At 38.5% G+C, this 27324-nt stretch overlaps 1 protein-coding gene across 14 annotated transcripts; it reads right to left on the reverse strand.

Annotated features, from left to right (window-relative positions):
- Positions 1 to 11: 11 nt before the first annotated feature.
- Positions 12 to 27324, reverse strand: map7d2b (MAP7 domain containing 2b). Of its 14 annotated transcripts, none has more exons than XM_016665746.1 (17): positions 27082 to 27324; positions 25649 to 25723; positions 25452 to 25505; positions 25127 to 25281; positions 20650 to 20797; positions 17842 to 17931; positions 14516 to 14581; positions 14002 to 14090; positions 13321 to 13394; positions 13041 to 13252; positions 6296 to 6434; positions 5934 to 6114; positions 4969 to 5073; positions 3923 to 3986; positions 2678 to 2822; positions 1486 to 1776; positions 12 to 565 (listed from the first exon to the last, which is right to left on the reverse strand). In XM_016665746.1, the coding sequence occupies exons 1-16, from the start codon at positions 27116 to 27118 to the stop codon at positions 1491 to 1493; spliced, it is 1920 nt and encodes a 639-aa protein (XP_016521232.1). In that variant the 5' UTR covers positions 27119 to 27324; the 3' UTR covers positions 12 to 565; positions 1486 to 1490. The 14 variants fall into 14 exon arrangements, with proteins under 14 accessions (XP_016521232.1, XP_016521231.1, XP_016521228.1 ...); XM_016665745.1 differs by having other exon boundaries at positions 14002 to 14114; positions 27082 to 27320; XM_016665742.1 differs by having other exon boundaries at positions 14002 to 14114; positions 14516 to 14602; positions 27082 to 27319.

The following is a 27324-nucleotide window of genomic DNA, read 5'->3' on the forward strand; positions in this document are numbered from 1 at the left end:
GCTCAACCTAAAGGTTTCTGAGTTTTTTGTAGAAATTTTCTGAGCTGTTCTGGTGTAAATTTACTCTGTTTTTCCATCTGCTGTGGCCCAAAGTCGCCGTCGTCCTGTGCAGACTCGGGTGCGTCTGCAGCAGTTTGAAGGTAAACGGCGTCAGAAAACACCGACGCTGTGGAACCGGCTAGTCCGGCTCGGAGATGCTACACGTCGGAGCGGCTCTGCTGATCGTCCTGCAGTCGGATCTATTTACAACGTTTGGAGAAGCTGATGCAAACCGGGCTTCATCAGAACCTCTGATTTATGGATGAGCATTTACAGTTTAAACACCCGAACCTTCACACGTTCATGTCATAAATACGTTGCTGAGCAGGCAGGAGTGTTTGTTTTCAGTCAGAAACATAAACCTGACATTATTAGCATGTTTCTGTGAGCTGGACTTCCCCGTCTGCGCCGCCTCCGGTGCGGTTCGGAAACACGGATGAAAGATCAGATGCTAAACTTTGTTTCTGGTGGGAAGGATGACTACTGTTGCAGAGGGAGGTGGCTGTGTTTGCTCCTGTTGTAGCTCCTGAAACGAGACAAGAAACAAAATCAGGGGCTGAAAACAGAATTTAAATAAATTTAAACGTCTGGACCGGGTTCCTAAAACGATTCACTATTTCTACAGCAAAATTCAAGCATTTTAAAGGGAAGTTTTCAAACTTTTCCAAAACTTTGGAGATAAAAACAGTTTCAAATCATCATTATGTACAATTTATTATTGCTATTAATGATTTCTTGTTATTAGGGTTGAAACCATCTGATTAATCGTGACTAATAATGATTAATCACGATTAATCACAATTAATCAGATTAATCGCGATTAAAATAATCAACTAATTCAATAATTTAGTAATTGATTAATCGTTAATTGCAACAACACAAAATTTAACAAGTATTTTTTAGTTTCTAGTTAAAATATTTCAGTATATTTGAAATAAGGCAAAACTTACAAGTAACTTTTCAGCAAGATATGAAAACTTTAAAAAATCAATAATTCCTTAATATTGATGAAAAACTACTAGATAATTTAACTTAGAACAAGACATTTTCCCATTTTACAGGTGAAACAATCAGCCAGTTGAACTGGTTCTTTTTAAAATCAATATTAAGGAATTATTGACTTGAAAAGCTCCTATAATTTGCTGGAAAGTTATTTGCATGTTAGTTTTGTCTTATTTTGAATGTACTAGAAACTAGACCAGAAATACTTGATAAATTACAATACATTTGTATTTCATTGCATTTATGTCTGTTTAAAAAAAGAAGCATTTTAATTTATTCAGCTGTTTTTCTGTATCATATCGGTCGATACTAAACCTCAGGTATCGATATCAAAGTGGAAAATCTGGATCTCTGCGTCTCTATTTTACACAGAAATCAAACATTTCCCTGAGAAGTTCTTCAAACAGAACCTGAATTGTTTTGGAGGACTTCCAGAACCAGTACCGGTGTTAGACGTCCAGTTTGCTCGGGCCGACGCTGTGGATGAGCTGCGCAGACTCCGAGGCGGCGCTGTACGCCTGGATCAGCAGGTTCTTGTTGAGGTCTCCCACGCCGCTGCCGGCCTGCAGCCTGGGGTACGGCGGCGTGTCGGCCCCGGGGCGTCCCCGCCCAGGGGCGTCCAGGTCCATGGGCTGGTCGGGTGGGTAGCCGTCGGGCCCCTCGGCCACCGGGGAGAACTCCTGAGCGCTGGCCTGCTCGTCCCTGGAGACGGGGCTGATGGAGACAGATGGAGAACTTACAGGAACAACGACGACAGAGAGACACAACGTTTAGTTCAACACCGGGAATCACTTCACTGACAGAAAATAAAACCCAACGCTGATCCCCAAACACACGTTACTCACTGAGGTTTCATTTAGCAAACATAACAGATTTACTGGACGATAAACTGTCGCAGAAGTATATTGCGATAAACGATAATATCGCTGTTTGAGACCAATTCCAAGTAATACAATACAGCATATTCTCAAAGATGAATAAACTTTAAATTCTAATGAATATTTAACACTGAAACTGGAAGAATTTAAATACCCAAAATAAATAAACAACAAAAACAAATGAAATGAATTATGAAGTCTCTGTAAACAAAATTGTCTTAGTTGAGACCAAAACAACGCTGGAGATTTTCATCATCCAGTTTGTTAAAGGGAGAAAAGAGAAAAACAATAAATCATCCAAATGGAAATTATTGAGCTCATTTTAATTTACATGCTATTGATTGATTTGTTATTGCAACAGGCCTAATAACCAATTAGTTCATCAGTACTTTGCATAACCACGCTGCAAAAAACACAAAATATTACCAAGTATTTTTGTCTGATTTCTAGTGTAAATATCTTGAAATAAAACTAACTCACATTGTTCCCTTTAGTTTTCTTATCAGATCCAGGTTCAGTTTATTTCTCTGTTTGCTGTTTGTAAGTCTTTTCAGATTTTACTCATAAATCACAACACTTTAAGTCTTAATTTACATTTAAAGCAAAAACACAAATAAAACCACCAAAAATAACAATATTTTCATCCATTTTTTAATTTATTTGAAAGAGTGAAGCTAACTTTATGGTTTTTGAGTCAGTTTTAGGCAGTGCTGTAATTCACGTTTCACCAGTTTGAGTAGAAAGGTTTGTGGGTTTACCTGACGTCCATGGACTGGACCCCATCAGAAAGCTCGTCCACAAAGCTTTTATTCTCCAGGGGGCCCAGCATGATGACGGGGGCTTCAGCCGGAGTCGGAGCGTCTTCCTCTGAGGCGCCAACAGCTTCAGCTTTAGCATCACACACTGTGAAAAACCCCAATAAAATAACAGGGAGTAAATATGTTTATTGATCTGAGGTCCAGTTCAGCAGCTTTAATGTGATCAGGAATAAGGAAATGAAGCCGTCATAGAAAAAATGATGAATACTGCAGCAGTGAAGCATGAAGGAGAAGCTTTAAATCTGCACTGATCAACATTTCCTCCTGCACCGCCGCTGCTGTTCCTCCTGCCTGCAGACAGGGGGCGACGTTTCTCTGCTCATCTAACTGCTGAGTCACACTGCAGACTAAAACTGTCAGGAGGAAAATATCACAGGAAGCAGCTCTGGAAAACCTGGACATGCATCTAATGATGAAAGAGAATCAGAAATAAACTGTGCAGATTTGAGATTAATTTTTCTCCTTCATCAAGGTGAAGTTTTACCATTTCAGTCATTTATATCCCAGACGGTCATCAGGCAGACACCCTGATGCTTTCCAGATTAAAACTTTCCTTCTTCATAAACCTGATAGTTAAACTGGTTATTCTGAGCTATCTCTGTAATTATGCTGCCACTGGAGGAAACAAACTGACCACTTCTCACTTGATACTTTTTCCTACTACTCTCCAATTTTGTGTTATCTGTTGTTTTTCGACTTTTAACTTTTTGTTCTCTCAGTGTCTTACAAGGTTTTTTCACAAAAATTGCAACATTTGTTATATTTTCAGCTGCTGCGATTTACTTTCACAAACCAAAACCTTTAAAAAAACCTTTTCCCCTCCTGTCCTGTGGGGGCGCTGCACCAAAAACCCCTAAAGGAAACAACACAAAAACCTCTGAGACTCTGAGCGCAACTTTCTTCATGAAATGTAAACAAAACGTGGGCGTCAGATTTGAGCAGTTAGAGGATTTATCTGTTGTTTTAGCTAAAGACCACGAGCCATTTGTCACGCTGGCGCTATGCTAATGCGTTTGTTTTGGCTGTATTTACCCAGAATGCCCTGCATTGTAGTACACTTCCTTCTTTTGGAGCAATCTCCAAAAAGTCAGAATCTGCCACATCTCATTAGGGGTTAATTGGCCCAAAACATGAAAATAAACTGACACACAGTAATTTAAAACGGTTGGGTGACTGAATATTTACCCGATGCTCCAGATGGAGAATCCACTTCACTCTTCCTCGTCCTCTTCATAATCTCTTCAATTCTCTGTAAAACAGATTCAACACAAATAGGGCTGAAATGTCTAATCAGATTAATCAATTAGTGAAATAATTTAGTCATTGATTAATCAATTATACAGACTCCAAAGAGGTCCTCTTTGGAGCCCAAAGAGGTCCAAACTAAGTCCAAACTTAGTTTCTGCTAAGTTTTAACTTAGCAGAAACTAAGTTAAAACTGTACAAAAATATATACATTTAGCATTTAAGATGAAAAACCTTCTTAGTCTGGAAATATGTTCTACTTTTTAGCTTCGCCTGGTTCAAATTCAGTGAAAAACATAAATAAATCTCTTATTAAGCACCTTTTGCTGTTCAGTTATTAATCATTTAACAGATAAAACTTAATCATCAGCTCGACGTTGATGTGAAGTTGAACAGAAACGGCTGAACATGTTGATGTCAGAAGGATTTGATTAGCTGCAGACGAATCCAAAGCTACAAATGACCAAATGTTCACTAAGGTGATGTTCCTATTGCAATTTAGGCAAAAGAATATTTAAAACTGAATTTGACTATTTATTTGCATTTTAAGGTGTGTCTAATGTATGTAAAAGGCTTGAAAGGTTAAATGAAAAATCTGCAATGACTGATTAATCGATTAATCGTTAGGATAATTGATTAGTCGTCAAAATGGTTGATTGGTGATCAAAATAATGAATTAATTGTAAGAATAATTGACAGAATAATTGATTAGTAAACTAATGGGTAGTTGCAGCTCTGGTTTCAGGAAATTGACAAAGTATCTAAAAGGTATTTTTAAAACCTCTCCTGTGATGCTGCTTTGCTTGAGCTGCAGCTTTAATAAAATAATGATTAAATATGAAAAGCTTTCGGTCTGTTTCTGTATCATTTTACTTTGGTAATCTATTAAAGACAGAGGAGAACCGGTCTGATTTGGACAGGATCTGGTGGGCGCAGTGGTGGAGCTGCTTCTGCCTGTCTGACGGAGGAAGCACAGCGGTTGGTACCTTCTTCCTCTGCTGCCTCTCCTGCTCCTCCTGGATGTGCAGCAGCTCCCTCTCCTGCCTCTTCCTCTCAGCCTCCCTCTGCGCCCGCAGGAAGGCCTCCTCCCGCTGAAAGACACGCTCACTTTAAGCAGCCAAAACCTCATATTTACATTAACTGAATAAAAAAAATTTCTCACTGTCTAAAGTTAAATCAGACCAAAAGTTTCCAGGTTAGTTAGGGGTATAAAACTTACTTGCATTCACTAAACGCCAGAAAACTTGGCGAGAACATTTTTTAGATAACTAAATTACATTTAGAACAAAATATCAGAATCAGTTTTAGTGGGCAGAATAAATTTCACTCATAGTTTATGGACTCTGAGTATAAATATATAAACTTTAGAGCAGTGGAGTCCAAACCTTGTACCTGAGGGCCGAATTTGGCAAATGTAAACTACTGGCAGGTCACAAAATTTATTGAATAAAACATTTTTAAATTTTTTTATTTTATTTTTTTAGTTTTAACCCTAACCCTAACCCTGCTCAACTATAAACAACTTTTATAAAATCTGTGTAATAAAGATTAAAAGCATAAAGAGTTTTAGACTGTTGCCTTATTTAAAGAAAATTTCCAAATTATTTAGGGTGTCAACTTTGTTTGCCAAATTTTTTACTGTTCTTGACTTGTGGCCAGAGGGCCGAACAACATCATTTCATGGGCCACATGAGGCCCCCGGGCCACAGTTTGGACACCCCTGCTTTAGAGGAAATAAAATGAAGGATGAATGAACCAGTTAGAATATGTACATCTACGTACTGCCATGTTTTATACATAAAGAAAAAAAAAAAAGGCAGTTCATGTCCAGCATGTGCGGGATCTGCAGATATGTTAGCAGCCATTTCCGTGACCCTTGACCTGGATGGAGACCTGGTTATTGGCTGCAGTTTGGGAATATTGGCTCAGTATTGATCATAAATCTGCTGACCTCTCTGTCCAGCTGGTCCTGCATGTTCTTCCATCTCTGCTCCTTCTGTCGTCTCTCCTCCTCCTCTCTGCTCCTCTTCTCCTCCTCCTTCCTCGCTCTCTCCTCCTCGGCCTCTCGTGCTGCTCTCTCCTGGCGCTCCCTGGCCTCCTGCTGCCTCCTCTGCTCCTCCTCCGCCTTCAGCCTGAAGAAAACACAAGCAATGATGTTCCACAGCTCAGATCCTGACCTGATATTCATTTAGATTCTCCTGTTCTGTGATAGTTTCCTGATAGGAACTCCAGCAGGTTTTCATAGTTTGTTCCTAGCAGCTGTGGCCTCAGACAGTACAAGCCGATCCCAGAGAGGCTGACCGTCTCTCTCACCTCTCCTCCTCCTGCCGCTGCCTCTCCTCCTGCTCCTTCTGGATCCGGGCCAGACGCCGTCGCTCCGCCAGCAGACGGGACGCCTCCTCGGCGTCCGTCGTCCCGCCGACGCTGCGGCCGCTGGGCGTGCCTGGTGACTCTGTGGGGTTATTAAATTCACCAATTAAGTTTTCTGGACAAACTCTAAAGAGCTCATTTACTTTTATATTGTTTTATAATCTTTCATTTGAAGAAACTTTGACATCTCTGTTGAAGTTAAGAATTCTTCAAGTAGTTAGACGTTTATATTCATGCTCTTATTTTGAAGTCTGGTTATGCTGCATCTGTTTCCTCTTGGCTCCTCTATTTACCCTTTAATGATGTTTTTATCAGCGTTCAGTGAGAAGTAGCTCCTATAATGAGCTCAGCAGTTCCATAAGCTATTTGTTAACTGCTGCTGGCTAGTCTGAAGGAGCTGAGTGGGGGAGGAGCTGCGCCTCGAAGGCGGAGCTATGTTCACCCAGGCGTTTAGCAGCTGAATGGCTGCCAGAAAGATTAAAGGATTTCTCAAACATGTATAAAAGAATCAAAGCAACACTGCAGGTTTGTTTATGATGAGGGAAAAACTTTAGAACATGATGGAAAGCTAAAACAATTAGATTTAAATGGTACTGCCCCTTTAAGACGTCATTAGACTGTAAACATGAGCTTATCTGTTTGTCTAAGCTTTGATTATTAGAGTTTAGAGAAGATGAGGCTTGATTTCACACCAATGATGATGATGATAATGATAATAATAAAAAATATATAATAATAACAATAATAATAATAATAATAATAATGATGATGATAATGATAATAATAAAAAATATATAATAATAACAATAATAATAATAATTAATAATAATAATAATAATGATGATAATAATAATAATAACAATAATAATAATGATAATAATAATAATCATCATCATCATCATAATAATAATAATAATAATAATAATAATAATAATAATAATAATAATAATAATAATGACGTTACCTGCGTTCACTGCGTTCAGCTCTCTGCTGCTGGATTTGCTGATCTTCTTGTTGTCTGGAGCTTCAGATTTGGCAGATTTCCTCTCCAGAGTGCCGTGACCTTTGTTGTCGTTGTTGCCCCTGTCGTCGGCGCCGGGGGTGGGGGCCCTCTGCCGCAGCGGGGAGGGCGGGTACTGTCCAGGGGAGCAGGGCGACTGGGCGCGGCTCCGGTTGGACCTCACCCTGTAAGGACAGCATGCCGTCATCTGGAGCAGGAACAGGATCGGAGGAGAGTTTGTGTGACTACGTACCGCTTCGACGCAGCGTGGCCTTTACTGTTGGCCTTGAAGGAAGAACTACGGACCGGAGTGTTGGGTGTCTCCCCCTACAGGTCACATTTATAATTATTAATGACAGAAATCAGCTGTTTTATTACCAACTAAACTAAATCAATAATAATCACATCCAGCAATACAAACAGACAGAGTTGGACAGTAACTAGTTACATTTACTTGAGCAATTTTTTGAAAAAAATTACTTTTAGGAGTATTTTTGCTACACTACCTTTTACTTTTACTTGAGTACTTTTATTTTGAAGTATCTCTACTCTTATTTGAGTAAAATTTCTGGATTTTCTACTCACTGAATAAAAAACAAACATGTTTTAACCAAGAATTGACCAGACACAGACCTGCAGTTTCTGTAAAAGTTTCATAAGTTATTTTGTTATATATATATGAATTATTGTCATTTTGGTCCTTAAAATACCAACATTTGGTATTGTGACAGGCCTGGTTGGAATTAAAACCTTTTACATATTATCTTATAATTGTTAAGATAATATAACTCTTAAGGTAATATAAGATAATTTATCTCTAAACACCCATTTAAAGCAGCAGCTGCTGACAAGTATGATGTTAAATTGGAATAAGTTGTTAACGATGATGATCCTGTTATTATAAAACAAGAAAAGCTCATTTTTTTCTTCTGACCGTTGGTGTTTTGGCTTTTTCCTCGGGGAATCCGGCGATGCTTCTGCGGTTGGAGGAACTCCTGAAGGATCTGTTGTTGTTGGGGGAAGCTGTTCGACGGGACACAGAGGACACTGACAGGTCACAGACCAACAGGCACAAAAATAAATAACAGACATAATGACACAAAGAAAACATGTTACAAAAACATTCATAATGTCACATCCGGCATGTTGGCCCAAAGAAGCATTTGTTTAATCATAAATGTAAAAGTTTTAAGCAAAAGTTGGTTCTTAGCTAAAAATATTTAAATTCTAAAACAAAAGAAATCAAGAAATAATCAAATCCTAATTAAACACAAGAACAAAGAGTTTATCTTTATCCAAAGCTTTGCTTTTAAAACCTGATCAGGATAATAACATCACGGTCACATGTTCTCCTGATAGTTTGCAGCTTTAGATATTACAACCAGATTGTGATTGTTAAATCATCGATCGGCCTGATCTGCTTCCTGTTCAGCCATGTTTGGTCTCACCTCTCTCTGGGGAGCTGAGAGCCGCCGAGGAGCTGGAAAGCTGCTTGTTGATTGGCTGATCCATCGTTGGTGGAGACAGGAAGTCAACTACTAATAAAAAAACAACAAAAAACCCACTGGTTAGTTATTTCCACAGAAACATCCACGGCTGATTTCCCGCTGCGTTTGTGACACTAAATGTGTTGGAAACACCGAAGATCAAACACCAAACTGCTCACACAGAAGATAATCCTGCAGGTCGATGAGCCGCTGCATGAATTAACCTCGGAGATGCAAGGCAGGCATGAAGCAGCAGAGGCGCTTCGTCATGAAATGAGGGTGATGGCAGAGGTAACGTTTCCTACAGCGCCTGAAGGCACCATGGATCCTCATCTAATAAAAATGACTCGGTCTGATCAGAAAATTGATTAATTTATTATAAATAACAAGCTGTGTAAACTGTACTTCCTGTTTTGAGGCATTTCATGAATAATTAAAGGTTCATCTTAAAGTTTGTAAGCAGCTGATTTCCCAAAGCTCATAAAATATGTAATTTCAGTCTGTTTAGTCAGCTTTAACTCTTTTAATCTTTCTATGTTCAGAGTTAATGTTATCAGACAGCTCAATAAAAAAATACTGCACCAGTAATTTCATTCAGCTACATTTATCATTACTCCTGTGTAAACATGAAATGAATGAAAAGTGAGATGAAGAATGCAGAAGAACTGAAAGGCGGAGTCATTTTAACATATTTTACTCACTTTTCTTATTTAAAAAACAATAAGATTACATAAAGCTTCAAGTTTAACCCAAATGTTTGCAATAATCCTGACGTCTCTGGGGTTTGACTGTCGTTATCATTTTGTGTGACGTGTTTCTAGAATGAAGGGCTAAAGGTTTATGGTGTGGCAGGAAGGGATACGTTACTTTTTGTCATCGTATTATTATCTGGTTTTCTTCTTTCTTTTTCACATTTAATAATCATTTGACTGCAGCCTGAAAGTTCAACTACTTGAAACATTTCCTCCAAGATTTCATCTTTGTTCTTGTGATTTTTTTCAAATCAAAATCACTGATTTTGTGGCGATAATTTAAAAATATTTTCAGATGTTAGTATTGGTTTTATCTGTTTTATTATGTTTCTACTGCATTTTTATTTCCTGTATATTGTTGCATGTCTGGCTTTGTCATTTGATGTTGTCTTTTATGTTTTTATTTCTGGTTATTTCAGCTGTAGCTCAATTATCAAACCCATTTTTATTCATCTACTAAAATAAAACAGTTACTTAGATTTTAACTACACTTTATCCTGTGTTAATTATATCAGGGTTTTTTAAGTAGCTTCATTTAAGCCCAAATTAAACAATTAATAATTTTGACAGTGTTAGATTCTGAATCTCCTGTTTGGATCCTTAATTATTCAACATTGTGGTAATGATATCGTAACCATGGCTACCAGAGTAAGGAAAGCACGACAAGAGGCATTTTTATAACAGTTTTTGTAAATCTGCACATATTTTCTGTAGCAGCAAAATGAGAAAACAAATGAAGAAAAGAAAAATCTGGATTTTTGCAGCTGCTGGTGAGTAAAATGGGTCAGTAACGATTAAAATATGTGTAGCTGCTGTCTGGTCTGGGCGTTGGTGATAGCTACAGGCTGAATGTCTGGCATGATGCGTGTGTGTGTGTGTGTGTGTGTGTGTGTGTGTGTGTGTGTGTGTGTGTGTGTGTGTGTGTGTGTGAGTGAGTGGTTCATAGGATGGACTCCCTGCTGAGAGTCGTGTTCATGCCTGGCTAAACAAAGCAGGGAGGACAGGAAGAGGAGCCGCCGCCTGTGATCAGGATGACTGAGTCCTGATCGTCTCCTCAGTTTATTTACTGTGAAGACAAAGATTCACTTTGCTGATCAATAGTTATTTTATGTTTTACTAATTTTGTTTTCACTGCTCATCTTTTCACCATTTTGTTCTTTACAGACTTCTAGAGGAAAACGGATCCGTCTGGGTGGGACGTTTAAATTCATATTGCATAGTGAGACATTTCTTACTGCTTTGATAAATTACCAATTAAATTAAATTTCTTAAATCTGCTTTTAGTCAGAAATAAAGTCAATAAATGATATCAACCAGCAGGAAATCAATTACTGTGATTTTTCTTCAATCAGGGATGAGATTCTGAAAAATAATGTGAAATAATAGGAAGAAAATTTAATGTCCATTTATATGATAAACGAAAATATTAAACTGGAAAAACATCAAACTAATAAGTAAAATAAGAAAATTGTCACTAAATTGTTTGTTTACAGGTAGAAAATGAAAATATGAGAGCAAAATATAATCTTAGCAGTTTTTATCTGTTCAAACATCTGGAACTGAACATTTTGTTCCAGTCATGAATAAATTTAGACAACAAATAAATGAAAGTCATTTTCTATAATCTGCTCACATGAATGAAGTCACATGACTCCCATAAACATCACACAGCAGCAGGAGGCATTTAGCATCACAATCAGTGGCATTTAGAAAACAACTGACTGGACCGAATACGGATCAGAACCACAATGGAAAGGAGGTCGAATCAAATTAGATGGAATTTTTGCATTTTATCTCCAGAATTAATCAAAAATGCTTTTTATATTAATAATTAGACAAAAAACTGACTGGTGGAAAGGCAACATGTCGGGGTTATTTATTATATCTGCTAAAAAGTGGGAAAATATTGGAGAAATATACATTTATAAACTAACCTAATCTATTTTCCTTCTTTTTATATTCTTGTGTTTTTTCCATTATTGTTCTGTATTTTTAATCATTTGCATACATGTGTTAAATTTATTTAGTTCATTTTCCATTGTTTCTTTTTTTTTTTACCGTCGTAGTAAAATGATGGTTCCTGAAAAACTGGACTTGATTCTATATTTTTTCCATTTATGTTTTGCAATTTTTATAATTTATGCATTTTTGTTTACTTCTTCTTCTACTGTTTTTATTTCTGTTTTATTATTTTACTGGCAGAGTGAAATGTAATAACTTCATGCAGCAGGGACTCCTTAACATTTGCAGATTCAGATTCTACATTAAAAGTAGTAAGTTTACCTGTTTACTGCAATATTTTAACAGGTTATGTTTAAAAATCTGGATTATTTTGACTAGAAAGTAAGTAAGAAACGGACATAGACGTGAAATGTCCTTTTTGAGCATCACTGCTGCTGATTTACAGCCAATGAACGTCACAAACACACTTCAGGACGACGCCACAGCCAGTTTGACGACACAAAGACGGCGCATGCATGCAGGCGGCTGCAGAGGAGGCGGGATGGGCGTGGCACACAGTCATGAGGTCAGTACCGTTACGGGATTGGCTGGCGCTGGAAGCGGCAGGAAGCTCATTGGGCTGAGCGGAGCCAATGGCATGGCAGGGCGGGGTCTGAGGGTTACCTGGGCAGCAGGCGAAGCAGAGCGGAAGAAGCAAAGCGTTACGCACTCACACACCGACACACACCCGAGGATCCGGCCAAACTCCGGGAGTTATCGTCCATCTGAGCAGGAAGCAGCAACGACTTGGACAAAACACGGCGACAGAAAAATCCGCCGTGAAATGACAGCAAAACGTCACATCGCACAAGCAGAGGCTCAGACTTTCTCATCCGGATCCATTTTTATTCGGTATAAAGAAGCTTTGATGTCACTTCCTCATCCAGAAAGCTGGAGTTAGCTCATGTAGTTATAACAGAAGCTCAAGATGTAACTAAATCTGCTAAAAATGGGAAAATATATAGAAATATATGAACTAAACTAATCTGTTCTCTTTCTTTATTTTTTCCATTCTGTTTTGCTTTTTTAGTCATTTGTATCCCGGTTTTTTATTTGCTTAGATAATTTTCTACTTTTTTAGATTTTCCTTTAAATCGTTTATCAGACATGTAATTATTTCATGCAGCTGGGACTGTGTAACATTTACAGAATCAAAATAAGTAAATGGTTAAATATGGAGGTAAATCCAGTGAATATAAATATTAAATCACTGCAGAACAGAGGAAGGAGGTCGCTGTTTATCACTGCATTTAGACGCAGAAATCTCAATCTGAATCCAATAAAGCATGAAATAAGGTTTTTATTACAGATTAGAGAGGAAATCAGTCCAAACTGCAGTGCGACACACAAATACACTCAGAGGTTNATAATAATAATCATCATCATCATCATCATAATAATAATAATAATAATAATAATAATAATAATAATAATAATAATGACGTTACCTGCGTTCAGCTCTCTGCTGCTGGATTTGCTGATCTTCTTGTTGTCTGGAGCTTCAGATTTGGCAGATTTCCTCTCCAGAGTGCCGTGACCTTTGTTGTCGTTGTTGCCCCTGTCGTCGGCGCCGGGGGTGGGGGCCCTCTGCCGCAGCGGGGAGGGCGGGTACTGTCCAGGGGAGCAGGGCGACTGGGCGCGGCTCCGGTTGGACCTCACCCTGTAAGGACAGCATGCCGTCATCTGGAGCAGGAACAGGATCGGAGGAGAGTTTGTGTGACTACGTACCGCTTCGACGCAGCGTGGCCTTTACTGTTGGCCTTGAAGGAAGAACTACGGACCGGAGTGTTGGGTGTCTCCCCCTACAGGTCACATTTATAATTATTAATGACAGAAATCAGCTGTTTTATTACCAACTAAACTAAATCAATAATAATCACATCCAGCAATACAAACAGACAGAGTTGGACAGTAACTAGTTACATTTACTTGAGCAATTTTTTGAAAAAAATTACTTTTAGGAGTATTTTTGCTACACTACCTTTTACTTTTACTTGAGTACTTTTATTTTGAAGTATCTCTACTCTTATTTGAGTAAAATTTCTGGATTTTCTACTCACTGAATAAAAAACAAACATGTTTTAACCAAGAATTGACCAGACACAGACCTGCAGTTTCTGTAAAAGTTTCATAAGTTATTTTGTTATATATATATGAATTATTGTCATTTTGGTCCTTAAAATACCAACATTTGGTATTGTGACAGGCCTGGTTGGAATTAAAACCTTTTACATATTATCTTATAATTGTTAAGATAATATAACTCTTAAGGTAATATAAGATAATTTATCTCTAAACACCCATTTAAAGCAGCAGCTGCTGACAAGTATGATGTTAAATTGGAATAAGTTGTTAACGATGATGATCCTGTTATTATAAAACAAGAAAAGCTCATTTTTTTCTTCTGACCGTTGGTGTTTTGGCTTTTTCCTCGGGGAATCCGGCGATGCTTCTGCGGTTGGAGGAACTCCTGAAGGATCTGTTGTTGTTGGGGGAAGCTGTTCGACGGGACACAGAGGACACTGACAGGTCACAGACCAACAGGCACAAAAATAAATAACAGACATAATGACACAAAGAAAACATGTTACAAAAACATTCATAATGTCACATCCGGCATGTTGGCCCAAAGAAGCATTTGTTTAATCATAAATGTAAAAGTTTTAAGCAAAAGTTGGTTCTTAGCTAAAAATATTTAAATTCTAAAACAAAAGAAATCAAGAAATAATCAAATCCTAATTAAACACAAGAACAAAGAGTTTATCTTTATCCAAAGCTTTGCTTTTAAAACCTGATCAGGATAATAACATCACGGTCACATGTTCTCCTGATAGTTTGCAGCTTTAGATATTACAACCAGATTGTGATTGTTAAATCATCGATCGGCCTGATCTGCTTCCTGTTCAGCCATGTTTGGTCTCACCTCTCTCTGGGGAGCTGAGAGCCGCCGAGGAGCTGGAAAGCTGCTTGTTGATTGGCTGATCCATCGTTGGTGGAGACAGGAAGTCAACTACTAATAAAAAAACAACAAAAAACCCACTGGTTAGTTATTTCCACAGAAACATCCACGGCTGATTTCCCGCTGCGTTTGTGACACTAAATGTGTTGGAAACACCGAAGATCAAACACCAAACTGCTCACACAGAAGATAATCCTGCAGGTCGATGAGCCGCTGCATGAATTAACCTCGGAGATGCAAGGCAGGCATGAAGCAGCAGAGGCGCTTCGTCATGAAATGAGGGTGATGGCAGAGGTAACGTTTCCTACAGCGCCTGAAGGCACCATGGATCCTCATCTAATAAAAATGACTCGGTCTGATCAGAAAATTGATTAATTTATTATAAATAACAAGCTGTGTAAACTGTACTTCCTGTTTTGAGGCATTTCATGAATAATTAAAGGTTCATCTTAAAGTTTGTAAGCAGCTGATTTCCCAAAGCTCATAAAATATGTAATTTCAGTCTGTTTAGTCAGCTTTAACTCTTTTAATCTTTCTATGTTCAGAGTTAATGTTATCAGACAGCTCAATAAAAAAATACTGCACCAGTAATTTCATTCAGCTACATTTATCATTACTCCTGTGTAAACATGAAATGAATGAAAAGTGAGATGAAGAATGCAGAAGAACTGAAAGGCGGAGTCATTTTAACATATTTTACTCACTTTTCTTATTTAAAAAACAATAAGATTACATAAAGCTTCAAGTTTAACCCAAATGTTTGCAATAATCCTGACGTCTCTGGGGTTTGACTGTCGTTATCATTTTGTGTGACGTGTTTCTAGAATGAAGGGCTAAAGGTTTATGGTGTGGCAGGAAGGGATACGTTACTTTTTGTCATCGTATTATTATCTGGTTTTCTTCTTTCTTTTTCACATTTAATAATCATTTGACTGCAGCCTGAAAGTTCAACTACTTGAAACATTTCCTCCAAGATTTCATCTTTGTTCTTGTGATTTTTTTCAAATCAAAATCACTGATTTTGTGGCGATAATTTAAAAATATTTTCAGATGTTAGTATTGGTTTTATCTGTTTTATTATGTTTCTACTGCATTTTTATTTCCTGTATATTGTTGCATGTCTGGCTTTGTCATTTGATGTTGTCTTTTATGTTTTTATTTCTGGTTATTTCAGCTGTAGCTCAATTATCAAACCCATTTTTATTCATCTACTAAAATAAAACAGTTACTTAGATTTTAACTACACTTTATCCTGTGTTAATTATATCAGGGTTTTTTAAGTAGCTTCATTTAAGCCCAAATTAAACAATTAATAATTTTGACAGTGTTAGATTCTGAATCTCCTGTTTGGATCCTTAATTATTCAACATTGTGGTAATGATATCGTAACCATGGCTACCAGAGTAAGGAAAGCACGACAAGAGGCATTTTTATAACAGTTTTTGTAAATCTGCACATATTTTCTGTAGCAGCAAAATGAGAAAACAAATGAAGAAAAGAAAAATCTGGATTTTTGCAGCTGCTGGTGAGTAAAATGGGTCAGTAACGATTAAAATATGTGTAGCTGCTGTCTGGTCTGGGCGTTGGTGATAGCTACAGGCTGAATGTCTGGCATGATGCGTGTGTGTGTGTGTGTGTGTGTGTGTGTGTGTGTGTGTGTGTGTGTGTGTGTGTGTGTGTGTGTGAGTGAGTGGTTCATAGGATGGACTCCCTGCTGAGAGTCGTGTTCATGCCTGGCTAAACAAAGCAGGGAGGACAGGAAGAGGAGCCGCCGCCTGTGATCAGGATGACTGAGTCCTGATCGTCTCCTCAGTTTATTTACTGTGAAGACAAAGATTCACTTTGCTGATCAATAGTTATTTTATGTTTTACTAATTTTGTTTTCACTGCTCATCTTTTCACCATTTTGTTCTTTACAGACTTCTAGAGGAAAACGGATCCGTCTGGGTGGGACGTTTAAATTCATATTGCATAGTGAGACATTTCTTACTGCTTTGATAAATTACCAATTAAATTAAATTTCTTAAATCTGCTTTTAGTCAGAAATAAAGTCAATAAATGATATCAACCAGCAGGAAATCAATTACTGTGATTTTTCTTCAATCAGGGATGAGATTCTGAAAAATAATGTGAAATAATAGGAAGAAAATTTAATGTCCATTTATATGATAAACGAAAATATTAAACTGGAAAAACATCAAACTAATAAGTAAAATAAGAAAATTGTCACTAAATTGTTTGTTTACAGGTAGAAAATGAAAATATGAGAGCAAAATATAATCTTAGCAGTTTTTATCTGTTCAAACATCTGGAACTGAACATTTTGTTCCAGTCATGAATAAATTTAGACAACAAATAAATGAAAGTCATTTTCTATAATCTGCTCACATGAATGAAGTCACATGACTCCCATAAACATCACACAGCAGCAGGAGGCATTTAGCATCACAATCAGTGGCATTTAGAAAACAACTGACTGGACCGAATACGGATCAGAACCACAATGGAAAGGAGGTCGAATCAAATTAGATGGAATTTTTGCATTTTATCTCCAGAATTAATCAAAAATGCTTTTTATATTAATAATTAGACAAAAAACTGACTGGTGGAAAGGCAACATGTCGGGGTTATTTATTATATCTGCTAAAAAGTGGGAAAATATTGGAGAAATATACATTTATAAACTAACCTAATCTATTTTCCTTCTTTTTATATTCTTGTGTTTTTTCCATTATTGTTCTGTATTTTTAATCATTTGCATACATGTGTTAAATTTATTTAGTTCATTTTCCATTGTTTCTTTTTTTTTTTACCGTCGTAGTAAAATGATGGTTCCTGAAAAACTGGACTTGATTCTATATTTTTTCCATTTATGTTTTGCAATTTTTATAATTTATGCATTTTTGTTTACTTCTTCTTCTACTGTTTTTATTTCTGTTTTATTATTTTACTGGCAGAGTGAAATGTAATAACTTCATGCAGCAGGGACTCCTTAACATTTGCAGATTCAGATTCTACATTAAAAGTAGTAAGTTTACCTGTTTACTGCAATATTTTAACAGGTTATGTTTAAAAATCTGGATTATTTTGACTAGAAAGTAAGTAAGAAACGGACATAGACGTGAAATGTCCTTTTTGAGCATCACTGCTGCTGATTTACAGCCAATGAACGTCACAAACACACTTCAGGACGACGCCACAGCCAGTTTGACGACACAAAGACGGCGCATGCATGCAGGCGGCTGCAGAGGAGGCGGGATGGGCGTGGCACACAGTCATGAGGTCAGTACCGTTACGGGATTGGCTGGCGCTGGAAGCGGCAGGAAGCTCATTGGGCTGAGCGGAGCCAATGGCATGGCAGGGCGGGGTCTGAGGGTTACCTGGGCAGCAGGCGAAGCAGAGCGGAAGAAGCAAAGCGTTACGCACTCACACACCGACACACACCCGAGGATCCGGCCAAACTCCGGGAGTTATCGTCCATCTGAGCAGGAAGCAGCAACGACTTGGACAAAACACGGCGACAGAAAAATCCGCCGTGAAATGACAGCAAAACGTCACATCGCACAAGCAGAGGCTCAGACTTTCTCATCCGGATCCATTTTTATTCGGTATAAAGAAGCTTTGATGTCACTTCCTCATCCAGAAAGCTGGAGTTAGCTCATGTAGTTATAACAGAAGCTCAAGATGTAACTAAATCTGCTAAAAATGGGAAAATATATAGAAATATATGAACTAAACTAATCTGTTCTCTTTCTTTATTTTTTCCATTCTGTTTTGCTTTTTTAGTCATTTGTATCCCGGTTTTTTATTTGCTTAGATAATTTTCTACTTTTTTAGATTTTCCTTTAAATCGTTTATCAGACATGTAATTATTTCATGCAGCTGGGACTGTGTAACATTTACAGAATCAAAATAAGTAAATGGTTAAATATGGAGGTAAATCCAGTGAATATAAATATTAAATCACTGCAGAACAGAGGAAGGAGGTCGCTGTTTATCACTGCATTTAGACGCAGAAATCTCAATCTGAATCCAATAAAGCATGAAATAAGGTTTTTATTACAGATTAGAGAGGAAATCAGTCCAAACTGCAGTGCGACACACAAATACACTCAGAGGTTCGTCACAATAACAAATTATGCTGGACGATAAATTGTCCCAGAAATTATAGCGATAAACGATAATATTGTTGTCTTGAGACCATTGTAAAGTAACATAATGATAATAACAGTGTAATAATGCAAAATCTCAAAGATAAATAAACTTGAAATCCTAATGAAGAGTTAACACTGGAACTGGAAGACATTTTAAATATCCCAAATAAAATTAATTATAAAGTCTTTGTAAACAAAATTGCTATAGTTGAGACCAAAGACTGAAAACTTTTATCACACAGTAGAAAGAGAGAAAAATAATAAATTATGAAAATGGAAATGATTGAGCTTGTTTTGATTTATCTCATGATTAACTGATTTATCGTCTGCACTGACTCTACATGTCTGATCTGTCAGCCATTATTAGGCCATCATGCTGTTTGTAATGCATCCAAATCCTAACCGACTGCAGCGTTTAGCTGCTGCAGAGCAAACAGGATGAAGAGGTGGATCAAAGATCAACACCAAACTGGAAGGCAATCGCTCCAACCTGCTGAATAAAAACATTTTCCTGATCAACCAGAACCGACGGGTCACATTAAGACACTCAGCTAAAGGCCCAACATCCCATCCTGCTAACGCTTCCTGCAGCCAGTCAGTACCTGACACTTGAGAAAATAAACTAATTTTTCAGAAACAAAAGAGAAAACACTTCCTTAAAGTTCGCTGACGGAGGCAGGAGTTTTAAAACCAACAGAAAATTGACGGGGAATAATTTTTCCCCATCAATGCACTCTGCCACCATCTTGTTTCACAGCTTTTATTTATTTGTCAACTTCCAGAAGGATGACTGAAATAATACATGTTTTCTTTCTTTTTTTAGAAAAGAAAGCCAGAAAAAGAAAACCGATTAAAACTGGAAATCAGGTTTGGTGTGAAAAATGTTATTTTTATGCCCTGCTGCCGGACAGGAAGTGGTGGAAACTCTTAGCTTTTCTCCAGACTGGACCCCTAAAGGAGACTCTGACTGGTAATGTTGATGCTTTAAAAATCTAAACAAAACAGTCCAGCTCCAACAGTTGGACGCATTTCCATAATTAATCCATTATATTCCTAATTTAACAGACTAAATTTGCAGTTCATCCCATCCAATAAATCAGTTTTGAAGCATTTCTGATGCAGAAAATGTGAGTTTCTGAGAACGCAGCCCATCATCTCCGTCCTGTAGCTGTAAGATGAGACGCTGCTGTTTCTGCTGCAGTGGGCCGCAGATCCCAGATCAGGCAGCCGGGGCAGAACCAGAGCCGCCGCTGGGCGGACCCCGTCCCCAGATCGGAACCAGAGCCACCGCTGGGCGGACCCCGTCCCCAGATCGGAGCCAGAGCCGCCGCTGGGCGGACCCCATCCCCGGGCCGGAGCCAGAGCCACCGCTGGGCGGACCCCGTCCCCAGATCGGAGCCAGAGCTGCCGCTGGGCGGACCCCGTCCCCGGGCCGGAGCCAGAGCCTCAGCTGAGGACAACTGATGGATAAAACCAGCGGCGGTTCATCGCTGATGTAACGGAGAAACAAACAACAGAACGCCGTGAATCAGGAAGGAAACGAGCCGTAATGTCGCACTTTGAGTTTCTGCATGCGGCCTTGTGCTCAAGGTGAGACTCTGTGTCTCCCAGCAGGGAAATAAAACACACACACACACACACACACCTGTAGCCCCGACCAGCAGCGGTGAAGCCGTTACCTGCTCAGGTCGGATGATGCGAAGCCCTGCGAGGTTTGCTGCTCCTGCATTGCAGCCTCCACACCCTTTTCTTCCTACATCACTTCTCCTCCTCACATCATCACTTCCTCCTCTCTCATGTCTCCACCCTTCCATCCCACCATCCCCCTCTTCCTCTCCACCTGACCTCCACTCCTCCTCTCCATCCCCCATCCCTCCATTACTCCCAGTCTTCCCATGACATCATCACCATCACAACAAAGCTCCCGGCTGAGGCTGAACTCACCTTCGGCTCCGTCAGGCGGCCCGCCCCAGGTCCAGCGTTTGGGCCTGTTGTCCAGCTGCTCCTGGGCCTCCACGCCGCCGCAGCCGCCGCCGCCACCGCGCCGCTCGGCGCCCCCGGCTCGCCGGCGCACCAGGGCCTCCAGCCTCTCCTGCTCGTTGCGTTCAGAAACAGGGAAGAAGAGACATTCTCTCACCGAGCCATCGCTACGGCGACGGACGCCGGGCGATGCGCTCGGAGACAGATGCGCCATGGCAACCGCGTGCAACAGCAGCGTCTCCCCCTGCGTCCTCCTGTCTGTCAGTCAGAGGGTCATGATACGGCAGCGCCGCGCCTTCGCTCGTCCGTCTGCCGGCTCCGACTCCCTCTCTCCTCCCTCTCTTTACCTCGATCGCCCACTCCCTCTCTAATGACAGAGCACATTGCCTGGCAGGAGGGGCCAGCTGCAGCTTGTCACCAACCCCCGACACACACACACACACACACACACACACACACACACACACACACACACACACACACACACACACACGCACGAAAACACTCCATGTTGTGTTGTCATGCAATTATTCTCTGACATTTGATTTAACATACAAACGAGCTGCACACGACATTATTCAATATATTTTCATTAAATTATTTTTTTCCAAGTAAAAAATATTTAATCAGAAACAAAAGCAGAACACAACTGCAGAAATAAAAATATAAAGAAGCAGCTGAATTATGACTTAAAAACAGAAAAAAAGATTATTGCCACAACAGGATGGCATTTCTATGGCTGGAACTAATTATTGTTTTAGTAATTGATTATTATATTGATGAATTTGTTGATTAATCAATTATTCTGGTGATTAATCAATTATTCGAATAATTATTCCAAGAATTTTTTGATTATTTGTAGCAAAGGATGCTGATTATTTGTCATTAATCTGCTTCCTGAAACTAGAGATGCAAGTAAAATTCATTTTAATAATAAATTATTCTGACAAATAATCGATTTTTCTACTAATCGATTAATCAGATAAAAAACATTCTGCAGATTTTTCAATTAACCACAGCTTATTTTATACATTAGAAATACATAAAAATTACAAATAATCAAATAATTCAACTGCTTTTTTAAATAAGAAAATCAACATTTTATTCCCTGAAGCTCAATAACAGCACTCTGTGGTTTTCAGACATTGGCCAACAGATCTGATGTGAATAATCTGGTGATGGCTCATTAAAATGTAACGTTGCTCAGGTCACTGTTTGGACTTTATAGCTTTGTAAATGTAAAGCACTTTGAACTGCCTTGTGATATACAAATAAACTTGATTGATTGATTGATTTAGTGAACGCTTCATTATTTGTACCAAAAGATGCCTCTGCAGCTAAAAAAATAATTCTAACATCAACAAGTGAAAAGCTCAGACTTTCCTGGTTTTTAAAATCTGAATTATTGTATTTTAAATGATTAATTTGTTTTCGTATTCCGTTGTTTCCATGCTGTAAACATTCAGCCCTTGTTTCTGTTTTTATTCTGAACGTTTTCTTGATATTTTCCTCCCCAGACCTGCAGCAGCTTCGCCGTCACTCTGCCAGCTGCTCCAGTTAACTGCCTGTTTATACGGGATGGAAATGCCCCGGCTCAGCACTGAGGGGAGTTTGCTGAAGGTGCATGCAGAGTCACGCACTGCAGGAGGACGGAGGGGGTGCAGCGCCAGAGAACGGGGCAGAGCGAGCAGAAGTGGACAGAAACTGAAACAGAAGCAGATCAAAGATGGAGCAACCGCTGGGGATGGATTAGCCGACTGCAGCAGAGGCTGTTGCTGCATCCTGATGCAGGACAGGGAGAAACTCCAATCACAGCTAAAGTTACCCATTAAATACGATCAGGACGAAATGTAGCCAATTCAGGGCTTATTGAAGGATCTAATGATATCTGTTACATTTCCTCTTCTGCCATAATAAAGAATCGGCTGGAATAACGAGAAGCAAATTTGTGTTAATCCAGGATATTTACAAAGCAAATGCACCTCTAGTAGCTGTAATTAACTAATTTAAATCTGTAGAGCCATTTTCTGACAGCTAATAGGTTAAATACTCGACTGAGAAGAAGTTTATTTACATACATGATAACAAACTTTACTGGACGATAAATTATCCCAGAACAATAATATTGTTGCTTTGAGACCATTTTCATGGCATAATAAGGAATGAACACATTCTCAAATAAACTTTAAATTCTGAATAACATTTAACACTGGAACTGGAAGACTCTAAAATAATGGAAATCATCAGGTTTTTATGTCAGTTTTTTATGTAAATCGCTAAAATAGATTGGTCCAGACAAAATCCTTCTGTCAGGTGCGCTGACAGAAGGATTTTAAGAACAAAGATGGCGTCCAATGTTCAGATCCAAAACTAATTTGTGTGGTTTGCTTGTAAACGAGAGTGATAATGATCATTTACAGATAAAATAATTCCTTACATTTCAATTCTACTTTTACGTTTTACTCAAATTTATATGTTCAGGTTTTCATTCTTCGTATTCTGACACATTGATCCCATATCTGTCTTTCGCTCTGCTGTCATCGACCGTCTGCTCCAGGAAATGGAAAATTAAAGTGATGTCATTTCCCCAGGTGGCCGACCAATTGTTATGTCATTAGGTTATGTATATGGATGTGAATGGGTGGGGCTGACAGCGGATAAATGACACATCTACAAACATTACATCCAAATGTCGCTCCGTCCTCCACTAACTACTTCATAAAGTATTTTACTATGGAAGACTGATCCTGCCAAAACTGACAAAACCCCCCATAAAATTTAAAATAAATAAGGAAATAAGGAAATAAAGCTGAAAATAAGACGTGCATAGATAAATGTGGAAATAAAAATTTATGAGGAAATGAAATTGAAAAAAAAATTAAGAATTAAAAGAAAAAATAAAACAGAAAGGGTAAATGAGAAAATAAAATTGAAAATGAACAAATATATCGGAAAACAATAAATTAAATATGTTGTAATTTCCACCTTTATTTATTAATTTTCTCATTTAATTATTTATTGTAAATTTTGGCAGTATTAGTCCTCCATATAAACCTGCCAAACTAAAGACAATAAAACACTGGACTTGCCAACACAATACAGTTACTTGATACAAAGATGTATTTATTATATTAATATATAAAATTGTATAATCAGATAATATTTAGATTTAAAAGCAGGAGGATTCACATTAAAATCATTATAAACTCTACAGACTCGGCTTTTTGAACATTTTGGTTGTAGGATTAAGAAAATATGAGCAGAAAGCACAAATATGGCTTTGTTAGTTGTTTGTAATGAAAATTAGTTATTTAAGAACGAGGAAAAACCTTTTCAGTTTTTTATCCATTACTCTGTTTTGAAATTAAAATACAATATTTTCAGAATTATTTGTCATTTTTGATAAGTGAAAACTAAAGTGACCTTACAGTGACATGCTGAGGTTCAACAGTATTAAATACAATTAATTTCTGAATGAACAGGATCCAACATCACAGCTGCAGTTGTGTCCAGATGTTTGACACATCAGATCCAGATTAACTCCCTACTAAGTTAACCTAAACTTTCATTTATAAAAATCCTATTTCAGTATTTTCTGCTCAACTTAATCACCAAACGTCCTTAAAGTCACTCAGAAGCAAGATGGAGGACCAACCATGTGAATACTGACACTTTACATAAATTTGATGTATTTGTTTATAAAAAGCTTTAAAGTGCAGCAGGTTAACCATAATGGAGGTGATCTGTACCAGGTCCAGTCTCTATTGACCCGGCCATTAACTGCATGTCTCTGCTCTCTCAAATAAAGAGCCATAAAAACCAGACAAAGCTTCCCAGTTTGCGGTGCTTTTATTGTATAGTTGGAGTCATAAATGAGACTTCAGGAAAAGCCAAATAGTCGTTAACTGGAAGGTAAAAGAAACAGAAAGAAACTTTAAAAATCCAGCAGGATTTAAAACTGAAGTTCTGCCTGGATTATCAGGACGGACTGGATCATTTATCTGCTGTTTGCAGATGTGGAGCTGCTCTGGAAAACTGATCTGACTCATGATGCAGAAACTCAGCCAAGCTTTTCATGTTCCAGCCGGACGGATGAACACAGTTTGGTCAACAGACAGGAAGTCACTGGAGCTGTGGCATTATTCTCTTCCTCACTTTCAGCAAACAGAAACTGAGCTACAGATCAACTCAGGTAATTCAGCAACACAGGAGAGGAAGAAAGGAAGTGGAGAAAACAGAAAGATGGATGGATGGACGGATGGATGGATGAATTGATTAACAGATGAACAGGTGGATGTATTAACGGATGGTTGGTTGGATGCTTTAGCTCCGCCTCTCAGTCTATAACCAGAAAACATGGCTGCCGTTCTGTTTACACTCTGTTTTGTTAGCGTATTTTTAAGTTAAGCTTTATCTTCCCCATCCTGTGGTGACCTCTGACCTTCTCTGCATCCTGCTGCTGCCGTCTCTTCTCCTGGGCCGCCGCCCGGCGCTGCTGCTCCTTCCTCCTCTGCTGCTCCATCTTCCTGCCTCGCTCCTCGGCGCAGTGCTCCAGCTGCTGCTGCGTCCGCCGCTCCTTATCCTGCAGCGACCGCTCTGATGGCCGCCCAGCAGGAAGACAAACACAGGCATCATCATTACGGCCCAAATGTTCACATTTTTCACACAGCTGCACTAAAAAATGCTGCCTTTAAATTGTAATTGATTTTTTTCCCTGTCAGTGTTTTAAAGTGTTTGGAAGTGGCGCCACCTGCTGGAGAACTGACCTTGGGTTCTCTGTCTGCTCTCTTGTCTTTCTTTAGATAAATTCAGCCGAGAGCCTGGAGAAATGAGAAAGAAGATAAATATGTACTTCCTGTAGTGTATTAAAATGTCAGAGTAGTTCCAATTTAATCACAAATATTAAAAACTATATTTATATATTGCATTATTTTCGGTAAACAGCAGAGTTCCTGGTGTTTACCTGTAGGACTGGACGGTGACTGAACAGGTGAAGCATGTCTGCTGCTGGTCAGTGTAGCAGGAGGAGGAACCAAAGCTGAGATTTTACAGATAAACACATCATCAACATTAAATATAAATCCAATTTCTGCTTGCATCCACAGCTGCCAGTCAAAATAAAATGAATCAGCTGCCATCCATGTGTGGAGGTTGGGGTCAAGGGTCAGAGCAGAGCTGTCTGAGCAGAACCCTTGGAGCCCAACCTCCAGCCATGTTGTCTTTTTTCACATTCAGTCACTCAAACTGACATGAAATCAGCCAGAAGATGTCAGAGGACAGATGGAGGCTCACAAACATCTAAAAACAGATTCTCAGCTCAGTCATCAGACATGCAAATATATGCAAATCTCAGTTTAGTCCCAACCCAACCGGGGCTCTGGCTCCACTTTAATTAACTGCAGGATGAAATTACATAACGGTGAAATATTTACAGTCATATGGTGTCACCTTATTTTATAATGACAAGCTGGATAAATGGCTTTACAGAAAAAAACTGCTTAGATATAACAATATGACCACCAGCCTGCAAAACACATTTTACCAAACATTTTTAACTTTCTAATGCAAATATAAGTTCAAATAAGAAGCAACTTTTCATCAAGATAAATAAGCATTTTAAGTAATATAATTATTAAATATATATTTAAAAAGGCATATTATTTCATTTATAACTGAATGAATTTTGTGTAATAAGCCCGAGTATCCTCTTCATCAGACTGTATTTTCAGTCAGAGGCTTATTCAGAAACACTGTTGTACTGACTGCTACAGGAAATCATTCTTGCCTGCAGCCATTAACATCTACAACAACTTTTTAAAATAATTTTTATATGGCTTACAGTAACATCTAATTTACCTTTGGGAACAATAAAGTAGATCCTACCAGAGCTCCTCATTTGAAGATGGTCTATCCCAGTCGTCTCACCATAATAATTCAAATTGCTACACATTTTTCCTACCTCTAACCCATCAAATTAAATAACAAAATGTCCATTTGCTGGTTAATACATCCCACTCCAATAGTGTTAATAATTTCACCTGACAGTAGTCATAATGTTATGTCTGATTTATCTTCCAACAGCACAGACAAAAATACTTAATATAATAACAATAATAAAAACATTGCATCAAGGACCAGCAGTGTTTTTCCCAACTTAAATGTTTCCTAAATTTGAACATTTTATAGAAAAAAGAGGGCGGGAAATGATTTAATCCATGCAGTTAATGCAACAAACACATATTGTTCTCACTTAAATGTTATTTATAAACTGAAATATCAAGAATTGTTTTTTGTCAGCCAGCACTGTAAAGTAGTTCTGCGATTATTTCATCATATTATGAGAACAGTTACCCTGAGTAAGATGGAAAAACGCTAATCAACCCCATTTTGCCTTACCTGTCATGTCAACACGCCTCGGAACCACCTGGGTCATCGTGTATTTTCACCACAGGAACCAGACAGAACCTGGAAAAATTGCTGAACAGTTCCGGTTCGGTTCGACCGACACAGTGACTCAGATAAAATACGAAGAATAACAGAGATGCTGGGAGAGGAGAGGCAGAAAAGGGAGGGGGTGCTGTCAAACATTACCTCTATTTAACCCTGTACAGTTTCCTCTGAGGCTAACCGAAAAATAAT

This window comes from Poecilia formosa, unplaced genomic scaffold (assembly GCF_000485575.1).
Source record: "Poecilia formosa unplaced genomic scaffold, Poecilia_formosa-5.1.2 Scaffold616, whole genome shotgun sequence".
In the NCBI taxonomy this organism is placed as follows: domain Eukaryota; kingdom Metazoa; phylum Chordata; class Actinopteri; order Cyprinodontiformes; family Poeciliidae; genus Poecilia; species Poecilia formosa.

Bases quoted from the DNA above. Each gene is read 5' to 3' on its own strand.
- map7d2b (XM_016665741.1), bottom strand. From the start codon at position 27,118: ATGACCCAGGTGGTTCCGAGGCGTGTTGACATGACAG. The intron at 17,932-20,649 runs GTGAGTTCAGCC...CCTGCTGCCCAG, and splicing joins GCCGCCTGACGGAGCCGAAG to GTAACCCTCAGACCCCGCCC. The intron at 5,074-5,933 runs GTCAGCAGATTT...CGTGTCTTTCAG, and splicing joins AGGACCAGCTGGACAGAGAG to CGGGAGGAGGCCTTCCTGCG.